Source organism: Mus caroli, chromosome 8 (genome assembly GCF_900094665.2).
Source record: "Mus caroli chromosome 8, CAROLI_EIJ_v1.1, whole genome shotgun sequence".
Lineage (NCBI taxonomy): Eukaryota > Metazoa > Chordata > Mammalia > Rodentia > Muridae > Mus > Mus caroli.
Window position 1 is genome coordinate 86,962,923 of NC_034577.1, and position 17,500 is coordinate 86,980,422.

The 17,500-nt window shown below is 44.4% G+C and overlaps 1 protein-coding gene across 1 annotated transcript in view; it reads right to left on the minus strand.

Moving 5' to 3' along the window:
• Positions 1–13,687, minus strand: part of Csnk2a2 (casein kinase 2 alpha 2) — a 40,344-nt gene extending 26,657 nt beyond the window's left edge. Inside the window, exons 1-3 of the mRNA XM_021169952.1 lie at positions 13,209–13,687; positions 12,430–12,541; positions 2,148–2,249 (exon numbers count right to left, since the gene is read on the minus strand). Of these exons, the coding sequence (XP_021025611.1) occupies positions 2,148–2,249; positions 12,430–12,541; positions 13,209–13,312 (318 nt within the window). The 5' untranslated portion in view covers positions 13,313–13,687. The remainder of the gene's footprint in view (positions 1–2,147; positions 2,250–12,429; positions 12,542–13,208) is intronic.
• Positions 13,688–17,500: the final 3,813 nt, after the last annotated feature.

Consider the following 17,500-nt stretch of genomic DNA (forward strand, 5'->3'; position numbering starts at 1 on the left):
GTCAGCCTGGTCTACAGAGTGAGTTCCAGGACAGCCAGGGCTACACAGAGAAACCCTGTTTCGAAAAACCAAAAAAAAAAAAAAAAAAAAAAAAAGAAGAAGAATTATTTTAAATTATGTGTATATTATGTGTTCGCTATTTGCAGGTGAATATGGATATCCACAGAAGCAAAATGTCTGATCCCTCTAGAGCTGGAGTTAAAGGTGGCTCTTAGCTACCTGACACAGGTACTGGGACTAAAACTTAGGTTCTCTGGAAAATAACATGTGCTTTAAACCACTCTCAAATCCTACTTCAATTTTTTGCTTAACTCATATATTATACACATACATTAACAAGTTACAAATACCAAGACAGGTATTCGTATCTTCAGTTAACTGAGAGGGGGAGGAAGGGGAGAGAAGAGAAAGTGGGGAGGGGGCTTACAAACCATGTACTGACTCATATTTGCCTACTATGTACAGGTCCTTAGGTTTATTCCCTAGTACCATCTCTTGCAGTCTTAGTTTTGTGTGTGTGTGTATGAGTGAGAGAAAGAGACAGGGTATCTAGCTCAGGTTGGCCTTAAATTCCCTATTTGAGAATGACCTTGAATTTCTGATCATCCATTTGGCTTCTATTTTCTGTGTGCTGGAATTATAGGCACATTATCACCTTGCCTAATTTATGCAGTTCTAGGGATCAAACTCAAGGCCTATTTATGCTATCAGACACTACCAACTCAGCTATACCCCTAAATTTACATTTCCTATATATATATATATGGTGTGTATGAGCAAATCCCATTTTTATCTCAAACGTTAAGAACACACACACACAGAGTGAATTTATATCCTCAAGTGGATAAACCCATTTTAACCTGAACATTAACTAGTTCTGGGCTAGCCACCAATCTGAACTAAGCAGGACAGGATATATTAATAACAATCAATTACAAACTTGTACATAACCCCTTCTCAGGCTCGATCAGGGTCCCAAAGAAAAATATTTTCTCATCATATATTATTACTGTGCAGGTGGGCAAATTACTTAATGCTTGTCAATTTTTGTTTCCTTACAGTAAGATGTCAACCACAGCAGTACAGGGTTTCATCACAGGGTTTAAATGGGGTGATATAGCTAAGTACTCAACATAGCACCGGCCTACAGCAGGCACTCAGGTAGCCACTAGAGTATGAGGATGTCCTCAGCATACAGAAGCAAAGACCTGCCTCTTACTCTCCTAGAGAACAGGGAGATAACCAGACAGAGCAGGTGGACAGCAGCAAGAGGACACAAGTGGCAGGAAGGTGATCTTAAGGATCAAAGCCTAGGCAATCAAATACGGCCATGTTTTTCCTTAGGGAAAGAAACAAAGGGAATAGCACCCTAGGGTAGGTCAAAATTAAGAATATTATTTTAAAATTTCTAAAAAAAATTATTATAGTGTATATGTACATACACATGTGTATGTTGGCACATGTGCCATGGCACACACGTGGAGGCAGAGGACAGCTCTGTGGATCAGGCTCTCTCGTTCGACCCTGACATGGTTATTAGGGATCAAATTCTAGTCACCAGGCCTTTGTGACAAGTGCCTGTATCTACTGAGTCATCCTGCCCCAAATGAAGCATTTTAACAAAAACATTTTAGTTGTAAAAATATATTTTTTTCTTTGCACATACACAATGTGAGGGGCTTGTGGTTGATGCAGAACTAAAGACTAGCAATATGAAACAGTAAGTCTTCCTTTTTAAAGGACTGGTGGTCTGAGACCTGTTTAGTTCTCTACACTAGAGTCAATATAGAGATCTCCAAGATCAGACTACTAGATACTAGAGTAAGGTAAGAGAATGCAAACTGGCAGTGAGAAGCTTTCAAAAACAACAAAAGCAGGGCTTTCAGGGAGCTATCTAGCAAACCTCTGTGGGCTAAATCAAAGAAACAGGGAACAAATCTTTGGTGGAGTTTTTCTATGTACATATTTAGGTTCCATTTAATGGTGACAGCCAGCTCACCACTGAGCGTGACTGTTGTATGGTTTTTAAATCCCCTCAGCAGTAATTATCAGTGCCATCAGCCCATTATGCAGCACCACACAAGGTCCTGGGTGTTAAACAGCCCACCCCAATCCACTAGCACAAGCCCCAGCCACCAGGCACCTACCACAGGGTCCTTTACAGTGTCAATCAGCTTAATGATATTTGTTCCACCACGAAGGTTCTCCAGAATCTTAACCTCTCGTTTTATCTTCTTTTTCTTCACTGGCTTAAATACACAAGAGTAATCAGAAGTGAGACTCCTTTTGAAGTTAATATAATAAATACAACTTTAATCAATGTTAAGCAACAGTGTGGCTCGTTTGCTGTACACTATGTTGTGTTAAAGAATATGCTTAAATTAGAAGAAAGTAAGTGAGCTTACCCATAGGAATCTTTTAGGTTAAACATTTTAGTTTATAGCTTATGTGATCTTTAAGTAGTTACATCTAGGGCATTTAGCAAACTTTAACATTCATGTAGTATGTTAAAAATAAATGCATGTTTATTGGATTACTGCCAAATGTGTTATAGCTCTCAACAGCTGTAGACCATGGACAAATGGAAAACTGAAAGAAAATGGCTAGACACCTGCTCTTTCCATGAATTATATGTAATTGTGTTTTATGAGCAAGAACCAGTTTACTGACATCAAGTTACAAACTTGTTTCTAAGCTGTTGGCTCCCATTTCCTATTGCCACTCCCATTTCCTTAATATTTAGAATCAAATCAGCTCAGAGCCAGTAACTCTCCCAACGATCTCATTCCTAGAGAAAGCTGTTGGATCAGCAAGGGAGAAAGCTGATCTCCAGCAGTGACTGCTAACTGCTAAGGCACCAACCTACAAATGGAAAATTAAAGTTCTTAGAAATACTCCCAGTATGTGTTACTATTTCCTGTCTGAAGTTAACAAATAAAAGCAGTTTTGAAAAGGCAATTGTGTGCTGGGCATGCCTTTAATCCCAGCACTTGGGAGCAGAGGCAGGCGGATTTCTGAGTTTGAGGCCAGCCTGGTCTACAGAGTGAGTTTCAGGACAACCAGGGCTAAACAGAGAAACCCTGTCTTGAAAAACCAACCAACCAACCAACCAAAAACCAGAAAAGTGTGTCATCATCAATATAATTTATACCTCAGGACAGCCACAGGCATATCAGTGAGCGTGCACTCTTTGACCTTCACCTACTGACTGAGGAGGAAGTCCACTGACCCCATGAAGCCTCTAAGCAGGAGGGTCAGGAGCAGAGGAGCTAGTCACCCAGGGTCACAGCTAACAGAAGCAAGACTCAGGCTTAGCAACCTGACTGGTCAGCAGCACCCTCATCTCCTCTGGGCTCTTCTCCCAAGTGGGTCAAGGGAGAGACTGAGCTAAGGAAATGGACTTCTTTATTGTTAAGGCACTGTTATAGCAGCAAGGTAAAGAGACCTCCGTGGATTTTCCTGAATGATAAAAGAAGACCTAAAGAGCCTTGCTCGGGAAGGTGGAAGATGGTTCGATAGGGTGCTTGCTATCATCAAGCCTGATGACCTGAATTCAATTCCTAGAATCCACAAGGTCAAAAAGACCCACTCTCAGATTTTGTCCTCTGACCTCTGCGTGGTGTGCTCTCTCTCCCTGTTCAACACACATACAATAAATATATAAATACACATATACATAACACACACACACACACAATTTTTAAAGCTCAGAGATGACGACACAGGTTGGTCACTGAAACATGCCTCTGGACAAGAGCAGGGAAGGTGGGCTAGCTGGAGAAGAGCAGGGAAAGTGGGCCAGCAGGAGAAGTGGCTTATTGGACAAGAGCTGTGTAAGCATGAGGACCCATACTCAGACCCCTCAGTGTCTATGAAAAAAAGCCAGGCATGACTGTAGCTTGCTGGTTGGCCAGTCTACCAGAATAACAGTGACCTCTAGGTTTAATGATAGCGTCTTCAGGATAACATTGTCCCCTGGCCTTCTCCAGGATACCTGCACGCCCCATCACAAGGCAGGAGGAGAAAGACTAGAGAGAGCCAGTATCACCTGCAACAGTGTCAACCTGGGGAGCAAACACAGCTGTGCGCTTCTAAGCCAGCTGCCAGAACATTTCTCCACTGTCCCAGGGTTCCCAGCAGAGAGCTGGGTACTGTGTTCGTCCCATCTCTTCCAGGAATCTTACTCGGTCTCTGTAATCAAGGCCTCAATGTTGGGGAGAAATCGAGCGCCATAAAGCTCAATTAAAAACAGCTAGGGCACGCAGCTTCTATGTGTGATCTGCCAACGCCATGAGAGGGAGGTACTAGTCCAGATTTAAAAAAGAAAATGAATGTAACTCATGCGTTGTGATTTTCCTTACAGTGAAGAAGAGTGAAGAACTAGCAAATGTAAATAAAACCATAGACTAGGTAACAGTACTGGGTTAATGTTAATTCTTATTTTTTAACATGATACTATAGGACTATGTAAGGAATCACCATTTTAAGGAAAATACTAAAACAAAACAGTTAGGGATGAGTGATTTACTCTTACACAGGTCATAGAAACATGTTAAGCATACTATATTTATATGCACACATCTGAAAACATATACTTGTCTATATAAATAGACAAGTGTGTGTGTGTGGGGGTCTACTTATGGGAGAAAAACTGAGAAGGATAAAGCCAGTGTTCAATTAAAAAAGCCCTCCTGCTCCTGACAGCACCCACGCACAGCGCCAGTCCACACGCTGCTTCTCTGCCTCTGCCACTTTCTCCAGCCTTGTGTTGCTCCTTAGCTCCCCAGCAACACACGAGTGCAGCTCCTGGAACTCAGAAAGACTGAGTAAAGAAACCTCACAGTGCAGCTAAGCCCATTCAGATGCCCTAAAACTACCCAGACCAGACTAGGAACAGCTGGGCAACTCTGAAATGGCCCAGTGGAGCCCAGAGCAGCTGCAGTCTTCAGATGCTGCCAGATACCAAGAAGACTCAAAAACGAAAGTGACCCACAGCCCTGGACAGACCCTTTCAAAGCACAAGGCAGCAAGCAGCCCCATTTGCCTCCCTGTACTGCTCTGAGCCTAAGGAAGATTCCAGAAGCTAACTGTTAAAGAGCTTGGAGAGTGAGAGATCCTTTAGTTGTACAAATGGAACCAGTGAAGACAAGAAGATTTACCAGAGAGCATTGCTGATACCTTGAAAGCTTTGCAAGTTTTACAGAAATAGATGCTTCGACTCACTTGTATAGAGCGCGTCCCACTGGCCACCATTACAAATCAGCAAGCATGGCTTGCTCAGGGCTCTAGCTCAGATGGTTCTCTCTCTCAAAGAGTCAAACAGCAGATTTTTTTTTTTTTTTACTCAAAGTAGATAAAGCAGCAGCAAAAGAGTTAACTGGCCGCAGCCCCAGAGCACCGGGACCAGGTATTACTACCATGTATGTTGAGAAACTATGTAAAGCAAGGAAAAACAGAGTCTTAACCACAAAAACTTGTTTAACATTTAAAGTGTCTTAGATGTACACTCAGAAAAGATAAAAAGGGCAAACTGTCTCTTCAGAAAGTTTTCTGAATGTGCAGGGCAGTGTTGGCCATCTGGAAGACCCTTGTTCAAAGTGGCCCAGATCTCAAAAAAAAAAAACCAACAAACCTACAACAAAATATAAGCTGGTGACACACTGTAGAAAAGTCAACAAAGACATCACCTTCCTACTGAGCCCAGACCCTCACTCCTGTAGAGTCAGCGCTGTGGAGTTTAATGACAGTATCCACTGCAATTCATTTAGTCAACTTTTGCTTACCAACTGCATGTGAGTCAGAACCTCAAGCCATTAAAGAAAGTATCAAAGCAAAGCCTTTTAAAATTTATTTCCAAGTTCAACTAGATTGATAAATTCAAGACAGACAATAATATAGCCACCAACTTTTAAACTTTGATCCTATTATCCAATCACTGACTGCTGAACAAAGGTGTCCATCCGACCCTTGCAATGAAGAATTATAATCAACAATGCGTGCCAGGAACGAAGAACGATGGAGGAGGGAATAGGCTTAGCCAGGCTGACATGGACTTCCTCATTTGCATACATCTTTGAAAACCACTACATTTGACCTACATAAAAATATGAGTTAACCAATGTTATTTACAGCAACTTTTCCTCTACTCTTTCAAGTCTCACCATTCTACTTACATTACCAGTTCCTTGAGGGAAATTATTCTCAAAACTAAACAAGAAAAAAAAAAATGCACAAAGGCAAAGTATAAAATTCCAATGACAATACACTATTAAGAAGACTAATTTAAAAAAATAAAATAAAAAATTAGCTAGTGTGACAGTACATACTTGTAGTCCTAGCAGTTGGGAGGCTGTACAAGGAAAGTTTACATGTCCAAGGCCAGCCTGGGCTAGCTAGCTGGTGAGATTTAGTCTCAAAAAGGAAAACATCATTAAAACAGAAAACATGCTGCTGAGGATACAAAAAAAGACTCCTCACACATCCTGCTGTGGACATCATAAAATGGACCAGCTCCTGTGAAAACGTCCTTAGAAGAAGCCAAGCAGTCAGGAATGGTGGCACAGGCCTATAATCACAGCACTCAGAAGGCTGAGGCAAACCATCAGCTCAAGACCAGCCTGGGCAACTTAAGAGATGCCGTTTATATAGAGAGATAAATTATCATATAAGCCACCAATTGCACTTCTGAATAGATACCCAAAGCTGCAAAGCATAGGCTCAAAGAGGCACTTGTATGCCCATCTTCAAAGCAGCTCAGGTTAAAACGGTGTCAACATGGAAGCAGCTTAGTGTTGGCTAGTGATGAACGGATATATAAAAGTCCATTACTGCCGGGCATGGTGGCCCACGCCTTTAATCCCAGCACTTGGGAGGCAGAGGCAGGCAGATTTCTGAGTTTGAGGCCAGTCTGGTCTACAGAATGAGTTCCAGGCCAGCCAGGGCTATACAGAGAAACTCTGTCTCGAAACACAAAACAAACAAACAAACAAAAAACCCAAAACCAAAGCCCATTACTTTTATTCTCCAAAAGGAAAGAAATTATTCTTTCCTTTTTAGTTTTCTTTGAAACAGGGTCTTACACTGATGCCTAGGTTTGCCTTGAACTTACGGTATTTCCCTCTATCTCAACTCTGAAGTGCTGAGATTACAGGCTTGCCTAGCAAAAACTAAACTGTATCGTATGCATATAGGCAGCAGGTTAAGTCAAATACACCAGTCATAAGCCAGATTTATGATTTCATTTATGCGATACCTGACAGTCAAACAACAAATGGTGGCTGCTAGGAGCTGGGGATAGAAGACTGGGGAACTATCACTTAATGGGTATAGTTTTAGTTTTACAAGATAAAAAAAGCTATGCAGATAGATGGTTGTAATGGTCCTAACAGCATTATCAATTCATTTAATGCCACAAACTGCATGCTTAAAAATGGTTGCATTGCTTAAATTTTGTGCTATATTCAATATACATAACAGGGGGTAGGTTGCAAAGCATAGAACAGAGTCTTACACTCTCACCAAGTTAATGTTACAACCCCTTTGACTATTGGCTTTGCTTTTTAAATTGTTCAATTAGTTCAAGTGTAACACTGTTATTACTGTATTATATTGCTCTCTCAGCACTAAGTTTATTAAGCACATTTAATCTTCTGAGGTCAATTAATTCTCTTCCTACAGTTTACCCAAAGCATCTAATGTCACAGAGCTAAGTATTAAACCTGACATCTACCTTTCAGGCAGTTTACTCTGGAAAGAAAAACACTACAGATTCTGACAATAATATCAGCTACATACCCTTCTACCTTTATATCATATAATCCTATTTTAATGATGAGAAAAAAAAGAGCCAAAGGCTCTAAATGAACAATGTAGAACTCAAGTCCTCTGCCCTGTTTTTCACATGGCTAACAGTCTACACTTAGATTATGAATGGTAGACAGTAGACCCATAAACTAGGTTGTAAATGCCACCTGAAGCCTTGAGCCATGCACAAGGATGGGTACTCTCTATCACCGTATACTTTTCACACACAATTCTCTCTAATCTAGTAAAGGGATTAAGCTATACAGCCCAAAATCTGGTGAGTAACTAACTGTTGTGAGACTTGGAGAAACTGTATAGGTCAAAAAGGACTAAAGCAGTGGTCCTCAACCTGGGAGTCAAATGACCCTTTCACAGGGGTCACCTAACCCCATCAGAAAACACAAATATATTTACATTATGCTTCATAACAGTATCAAAATTATAAAGTAGCAATAAAATAATTTTATGGCTGGAGGTTACCATAGCATGAGGAACTATATTAAAGGGTCACAACACTAGGAAGATTGAGAACCACCATTCTAAAGAAACTGGTGTGTGATCAACAAGATGTCTCAGCAGGTAAAAGCCCAGGCTGTAGCGACCTGCACTTCAATCCTGGGACCACAGTACGGAAGGAGAGAAACAAGCCCTGCAAGTCATCCTCTGACTCCACACATGAACCGTGTATCTCCCCCGACCTCCAAAGTAAGCAAGAAAGAGATTTTAAAAAGTAAAAACTGAACGCAATAAAATCACCGCCAAGGCCTGAGAGCAGACAAATCAGCAAGCATGCTTCTATGGGAACGAAGACAGAACTCACTCAAGTTCAGTCTGCTTCAAGCCCGACTTCCAAGCCATCCCCTTTAGAAGAGTAACTCTAAACACAGACAGTTCCCGTTCACTTCCAGTGAGTGCCCTTCTCTCTTCCATGACAACTCAGAATTACCAACAAGTCAACCAGCTAATGTCTCCATTTCCCGTGACACACAGATTCCTAATTCACAGTGCCCGCACTCACTGTGATCCTTCCTACAGAAATCAGTCTGATATGCTTCTAATGGATTCTAAGCAAGTACATTCTGTGATTCTGCTCAACTCTCTAAGTATGTCCCTATAATGTCAACTTTACAAATAACTCCAACCAGTTTACATACAATTTATGTTACCAATACTCCAATACTCTTAGTAACTACTCATTTACTATGAAACATTTGCTAAAACTAGAATTCACAAAAAAGCAAAGCTTTTATTAACATGTCTATTTATGAAGATGTATTGGTACCTATGCTTAAATGATGGGTAAAAGACTTTCCTTCCCTCAGACAGAGAAGGCCCAGAGGAGGGAACATGTGATCTTAGGAAGACACAATCATTTGGATATGACAAAGGCCATCAGCCAAGAACTAAATCACTAATAAAGAGCTGTAATCAATGCCAATCTTCCTTTTAAGAACCTACAATCTTATTCTGTTGGCTGTGTTAAGGTGGGAGAAGGGTAAGGACTAGCTCCAGGACCTCAAGCTTGCTAGCTAGTGCTCTACCAGTGAGCAACCACCCTAGTCCTACCAATACAAAAAACAAAAAGAACTACAAATATGTAAGATATGTTTAAGACAAATTTTAACACCACCATTCCCTTCGTCAAGAATTTTGAGAGGGGAAAGTGACAGCTAGCCAAGCTGTCTATAATATAAAATAATGCTGTTAACAGGAGCCTTACATGAGAATTTCTAAGCCGCTGCAGCACTGGGTCAAAGCTCTTTGGAGGATTGCTCTTGACATGCACTGAGGAAACAGCAGTTTAACTGAAAGCTCTCAAGGACCCCAGGAAGGGCTGGACTGAATGCACACAAGCCATGTTCACCAATGCTTTAATTTTACTTCTGGGCACACCTTCAAGAACTGACAGCTTACAGTCAAGATGAAACTTAGGACACTGAAGTAGCCTTCTACCTTGTTGCATAAATAAAACCTTTTTTTAAAAAAAAAAAAATCATTTTCCTTTCTTGTTAACACAATTTCTGACACCCCCCCCCCCCCAAAAAAAGACACGGCTTCTCTGTTCACTGCAAAGTTTTAAGATCTAACCTCAGACCTGCACACATGTTCACTTTTTCACACAGACACATTAAAGAAACTGGTAAGAGTTATTACATTTAAGCCAGGCGTGGTGGCGCACGCCTTTAATCCCAGCACTGAGTTCAAGGCCAACCTGGTCTACAGAGTGAGTTCCAGGACAGCCTGGGCAACACAGAGAAACTCTGTTTTAGAAAAAAATAAAACCAAAAAAACCCCACAGACTTTTCACTAGCAGCTTTTTAAATTTGTAAAGTCCTCTAATAGCCTCAACATACCTTGACAAATGAAATACTTAGAAGTTAAATGAAATAAAAGCCCTCCATCACTACGCACCCAACTGTGACAAAATGACAAAGACAGATATGAAGTGTCACTGAGTGCCTGCGCCCTGTGTCTCAGTCACCACGTGTCCACCTAGTCTTTCCTGTGAGATTCTATGAAAAGCAAACCTTTCCCAGACTGCCCTAAACCGAGCAGCTGGCACTGCTAAGGGTTTAATTTTCTCTGAGAAAATATCACAATAGTAGGTATTAGTCGTAACTTCAACTTACTTGAGTAATAAGCATAATTTTGGATAGTCTCTGTTCTTTTTGAAAAATACTTCCAATCCATTATAAAAGCAAAACCACAATATTAATTAGTGACTTCTTACTCTACCCTTCAAATATAAATAAAAACTATACAGAAATGCCTACACAGCAGTTTGACAAAGGAGTATAAGGTGGTTCAGACTGCCCTCTGAGAAACACCTCATGAACTAGAGCATCAAAGGGGTCTCCCAAATCTCATGCTTGAACTTGAAACGTGTTCAATGCTAAGATCCTACAGCCCAGGGCTGAAATGAACACTCAGAGGCATGAAGAAGTAGGAAGGAAGAGTTCTGGTGAAGGTCCATTTCAACAGAACAATGATGTCAGGTACATTTCTTTGTGCCTAGGTCTGCTATCTGTGAAAAGAATTTAAAGCCGCTTCCGTACTGGATGTGGTAAATCTATGCATTGGATCTTTAGAGCAGAGGAAAACTGTCAAGCAACTCATCTCCGCAGTTCCTCACAAGATCAAGCGAAAATGACTAACACTATGCTTCCTTACACACACTGGGACTCAGACACACACCTGAGCACGGTTCCCTTCAAAACACTCCACAGGAAACGGCACTTAGTCCCAAAATGCTACTGCACAGACATTTAGACATTTCCCTGAAATTGCTTTAGACTTGGCAAATTCAATCCTCCAAATGTGCAGCAACAGAACATGGATATTCCCAACTATGCTTGCTTTTGCTTATCCTTAAAATGAAAATGTCTGAAGTAACTTCTATTCAAAACAGGTTTATGTTAAGTAATGAAATTGTATGGTAAGTTTCCTGAAGGAAACACTTCTCTGCTTAAAACACACCCCTCCCATAACTACAGACCTCCAATGTACGACTCATACTTAGTGGGGCCAAGCTCCCTATCTGTCATCATTCCTTACTTCTCACCCCAGTGTCTTGGGCAGCAGCAATAGCATCACCTGTCTCTGCAGCAATTCTGCTCCTTTATCACTAGCCCAGGATGGTAAGGAGCATTAGCAGCAGCCATTGTTTTTGAAAGGTGATTCACACAGTGCTAAAAGCTACACAATTAAATGAGAACTACCCTAAGGCACAAGCTTTTCAATCCTGCATTTTTGTTCACTGGGCACTGTGAAAATCTGGTGAAACACTACCACTCTCCAGTGCTGTCTTTCACTAGTGACACACATACATGTTAAGTGATCTGACAACATGAAAAACTGCCCAGATCCTAAGGTGACAAGCATATGCATTTAAATGACTTGACAACCATGAAGAACTGCTCAGGTCCTAAGAATCGCCCTCTCATACAACCTACAAAGCACTATTTAATCTTCAATCACCTGTACAGAAACTTGGCTGACTCTTCATGCTCATTAAGATCATGTCATCATTTGAGTGATAACAAAAGCCCTATCATTATCAAAGCGAGAGGGCTAGTCTTGCCACGGAGACAGTTTTGTTCTAGTTATTGTTTCAGGGGCTAGAATGTACTCTTCTGCTGCCCCAGATCTTTTAGCGGCTGGCTTGTTATATCCAGCCCACCTGAAACTTTACTGCTACATGAAAATATCAACTGAGGGAGTTGTCCTGCATTTTTGGCTTTAAACTTATCTCTGAGCAGACTCCAGTTTTGTTTTGTTTTTGCTTTTCTGGACTTTTTCTGGAGTAATTGGGAGCAGAGAGGAACAAGTACAGATTTAGAATCCCTACAGTTGACAGATTCTCCGTGCAAACTCGTTTCTCTCTTGCGAATACCTCTTTATTCCATATCAGATACAGTCCCCCTCACAAGCTTTGTTTGAGAAGTTCAGAATTCACACTTTAAATGTTCCTGACCTACCAAACTCAGAGTTAAGACCAGCCCGCACATTTTCTCAAAAGTTCACAGGAAAAACATGGTAGGAGTTCTGTAGGAGACGCTTATTCTGGGATAGCTGGTTCTTTTGCCCTGTGGGGGGAAAGGTTACATGCCACCGTAGGCCACTCACCTTGAGAATTTTTACAACCACCCTCTCATTGTTGGTGATGTTAATGGCCTCAAATACTTCACTATACTTGCCCCGACCAAGTTTTCGAACCAGTTGGTAATCATCTTGATTACTGTGAAAGGCAAGAGATATACATAAATGCCAGGATTTGGGATTAAGCAAGCCTCTGTCCACCACACATCCATCCGCCAACTCCAACTAATCAAGCATTCGGAAGTATTCCTACCATCACACAACAACTCATTCCCTTAAATGAGAGCCACACAGAAGCTTGGCTCTCTTCACTCTGCAGAGCTCCTAACCTAACTGACTCTTAACAAGAAGAGGAATGGGCAGCTGAGGCCTCAGGAGCCACGTTAAGGGGACTAAGGGAAGCATCCCCCCTGGTGGTACTGGGGTGCCCTGCCCGCGGCTCCACGGCACTTGCCTCCCATTTCACACCTTCCAGGGGGCACTGCCCGCTCTAGACAATCTGCCCCTCTTCAAAATGACCCTCCCACCCAGCCTCATTTCAGAAAGTAAAGAGGTAGAGATTTCAACAGCTCAAGAGGACAGCCATGGACTTCCCATCCCATAGAAAGCCCAAAGTCTGAGGAGGAAGGGCCGCCCCCATCCCCGACCCCACGCTTCTCCCCACCGGCGGCTGAGCCGGGGACCGAGGCAGGGCGGACAGGAGAGGCCGGGGACACGTGCGGCCGGGGCCGGGCCTCCCTGCCAGCCCCGAGGCCGAGCGGCCGGCGGGTGCGGTTCGCGCGTGGGGCGGCCGGCGGCGGCTTTACCCCCAGCTCGGGACGTGGGCTTCGTAGTCCCAGTACTCGCGGCTCCTCAGGCTGTTCACCTCGGCGTAGACCCGGGCCCGACTGCCCGCGGCCGGGCCGGGCATGGCGGGCGGGACCGGGGGGCGCCGCGGGGCGCCGAGGGCGGCGGCGGCGGTGGCGCGGCGCGGGGCGCGGGGCGGCAGGCACGGGAAGCGGCGGGCCGCGGGCTGCCCAAGCAAGAGGAGGAGCGCGGCGGCGGCGGCGGGCGTCCGCGCCAGGCCGGGCCCGCGGGGGCGGGCGGACGGACGCTCGGGCCGGGGGCGCGGAAGGCGCCGGCCGAGCCGGCCCGGGGCCTTCGGCTGCCGGAGGGACGGCGGGGCTCGTGCTCCGCAGCGGCCTCCGCTCGGCTCGCGGCCCCCCAGAGGCGGTGGTGGCGGCAGCGGCAGCCACCGGTCGGGAGAGGGGCAGCGGCGGCGGCGGCGGCGGCGAAGAGGGAGGAGGAGGAGGCGGAGGAAACCCGGAAAAGGGGCCGCACTCGCCAGGAGCGGCCGCCGCCCAGCCCCGGCCCGCCCCGGCCCACAGCGCCCCCTACAGTGCGGGGGGACTATGACCGGCGCCCGCCCCCCAGCGAGCTCGCCACCCGCCAAGCAATGTGGCCGGCTGCCTGCCCACCTGCAGGCCACCCCTCTAGAAGTCTCTACCCTTGACTGCCGCCGCTCTTAGCATAGTTCCACAGTCGTCCAGGCACCTCGTGTCCACCCACCACGACCTCCCATATTGGCCCTGTGCTGACTTTCTTTGAAACCCAAGAACCCTCCCCTCAAACTGTCCCCCTTCCTCACTCCTCTTCCCACTCTGGACCCCACCCTGCCATCCACAGATCCCTTCCTCCAAGAGGAAAACCAAACTAGTCCTAAAGCTACCCTCGCCTCCCAATTCCCCATCCAGATTCCTCCCTGAGAGCCCACTGAGCCATCCTTTGGGCCACTTGCTTAAACCAGAGTCCATCAGGTAGTTTCCCCATAAAGTTACTGGGTTTTTTTTTTTTCCCCTTTGTATTGAACCTGTAATTTGTGGATCATACTTTGAGACTGTAAATATCCATTCTTTTTTGTTTGTTTGTTTGGGATTTGGGAGAGCTGGGGAGTGAGGACTTCTGCCAGGAAGGAGAAGCGAGGGGATGGATTTGACTAAGGACTAGGTAAGCATACAAGCCTTGAACAGTCTTCTCTCTCATTGATCTCCTGGGGTCCCCGGCTATCTTGTTTTCCTGTCCATATTCTTTATCAACAAGGATCTCTTCTCCCAGCCCAGGTTTCTCTGACTCTAAACTCCCCCTCTCCCCTCCACACACACACTGTTTTCTAGATGAGGCCATGTTTCCTCTTTCCTCACATACCGAACTATCCATGTTCAAGTCCTGGTTCCATAGTTTACAAGGGATGCAGATTTGAGCCAATGACTCAACGTCTCTGTGCTACAGATTTTGTAGCATCAACCCAGCTTCGACTTCACAGAGCTGTGCAGAGACTAAGGACTGCTGGATATTAAAATACTACATGTTCCCGCTGTTGTTAAACTCTACCACCTTTCCTTCCCTGAGAATAGCGCCTGCCCGTCTTTCAGTTTCTTCTCTCTGAGCTTGGCCATGGGGTACCGCTGCCACCCTACAAATGACTGGCTTTCCTTTTCAAATCTTACCTTAGAGGCCACTTTCTCTGAAGTTGATACTTCTCTCAGTGACTCCTCCATGCTCTTCATAAAACTACAGCTTGGCATGAGTCCTCTCCTGGCTTGCCATCTGTCCCCTCCCTGTGAAAACAATGTGAAGGCATGATTAGGGCTGGGTGGTCACCACTGGGTCACTCAGTGTCTGCTGTGCAGGAAGTCTTCAGTCAACACAGTGCTCTTGGCCCACGGTTACCATGCTGGGGACAAAGGGGACCCTGTAGGTCATATTATGCATGGACCAACTGACTCTCTGTGTGACGCACAGAGAAAGGACACACCACTCATCACATTGCTATCAAAAAAGCTCAACCTGCATCCAACCAGACATGGCCAAACTGAGGGACAGTTCAGCAAAAAATCTAATTCACACTGCTAAAAAATAACAGTATCACAGCAAAAACAAAACTTGAGGTGCTGCTCTAGATTAAAGGAGACTGAGAGCCACCCCTGAGGCTGCACACTGTAATCCTACCTGAGGAGTAGACTGTGGGTTCAAGGCCAGCCTGAGCTACATAGTAAGATCTTGTTTTATTTGTTTACTTTTTTGTGGGGGAATGCAGTCAGGTGTGGTAGTGCCTTTCGGTAACCCTGGTACTTGGGAGGTTAAGACAGGCAGATCAGCATGAGTTTGATGCCTGTCTATCTGTACTATGGAGTGAGACCTGTCCAAAATCAAAAATAAAACAAACCATTCAGAAGCCTAGAGAGACAGACACACTATTTCTACTGCCCTTATCATTCAAAAGCAGCAAAGAATATCCAAAATAAATAAATGGGTCAGTCCAGGTGGGGTAGTACATGACTGTTAGCCTAGCAGTCGGGAGGCTAAGGCAGCAGCATAGCCTAGGTTCTGTAATGTGCTTCAGGCCAGTGTGGGTTATGTAGACTCTATTTCAAAAACAAAAGACAACAAAAAAGCAAAAGCAGGAACTGTGTGTGTGTGTGTGTGTGTGTGTGTGTGTGTGTGTGAGAGAGAGAGAGAGAGAGAGAGAGAGAGAGAGAGAGAGAGAGAATACACTCATCTCTGGGATAATTTTAATATGGGGTGTATATTATATAATACCAATGTTTTTGGTTTTTTTTTCCAGACAGGGTTTCTGTGTAGCCCTGGCTGTCCTGGAACTCACTCTGTAGACCAGGCTGGCCCCGAACTCAGAAATTCACCTGTCTCTGCCTCCCAAGTGCTGGGGATTAAAGGCGAGCGCCACCACTGCCCGGCTAATACCAATGTTTTAATGCTAACTTGAAGCACATGAGCTTTATATTGGGGTTAAATAAGAAAAGCCCTTTGGTTTTAAATTTTTCAAGTGTTGAAGGATGAACTGTTTTAATCTCCACAGTGTATTCTCAAGTGGCTCTGTAGAAAACCAACAAATAACAAAAACCCATGGGTTCCCAAGGACATGACCATCCATGGAAAGAAGGAACCACTGGCTGATAATTAATGACATAAGCCAAATATCCGCACGTGCTGACTCTGGCACGGTAATGCCAGGACCCTGGAGGCACAAAGGTAGGAGAGTCATGAGTTTGAAGTCCTCCTGGGTTTCATAGCAAGACCTTGTCATAAAAGAAAAAGCCCACAAATTTGCAACTTTGTGCAAACTCTAACACCTTCAAAAAACAAGAACTGTGAGCTGGAAAGAGATATAATAGCTCAGGGGTTAAGATCAGTGGCTGCTCTTCCAGAGGACCCAGGTTCAATTCCTAGCACCTGAATTGCAGCTCACAACTATCTGTTAATGCCAGTTCCAGGGACACGCATGTAGCCAAAACACCAATGCACATAAAATAAATAAATTTTAAAATTTGAATGAAAATAAAGCATTTAGCGAACACATGGACTTTGACCTTGCTTTCAAACACGCCACCCCCTCTCAATCTCCTTTTTAACACATCCTTAAGATCTTAAGGTTGCTCCAAGTTTTATTTATTTTTTTTGTTTTCTTTTTTCCCCCTCAAAATGTTCTATTAACTTGTCTAGACCAGCAAGTCACAATCCTAAACCTCAGATAGACTTTCTTAGTTCTAGAGACCTCCTGACACTGTGCAGAAATTGTAGCTAGTTTGAGCATGTATGCTCTTTTTCCTCTGCATGTGTCAGATTCTCAAAGGAGACTATGGCCTGGAGAGGATTCTAAGCCACCGCCATTGATCTGAGAACTGTGTCCAAGCCCTGGCAGAGCCCCATTCTTTGCCTCCTCCACCCTGGCCCACCTCTGACCCCACCCACACTCCCTGTTCTTGCCTCTCATCCTTCACCACATTGCCCACACCCATGTCTCATAACCTGGTCCCACACCTGTGGCTGCTTGGGGATTCTCCCACACATGGCTCTGGCGCAACCTACTCCGGATTTGGCTGAAACTCCATTGGCTCAGCCCTGAAACCTATAGCCAGCCCTCCCACAGCCAAATGGAAGGCGTTTTTTATGGCTTGTTGCAAAGTAGGATGATGGGTGTCCCACAGTATTGGCAAGGTCCCACTGTTTTTCTTTAGTTTTTTCCCCCCTTTTCTTTTCTTTATATGGCCAGCCTGGCAACAGTTAACATGAGGTGGTACCCTGGCAGTCTAGCTGAAGG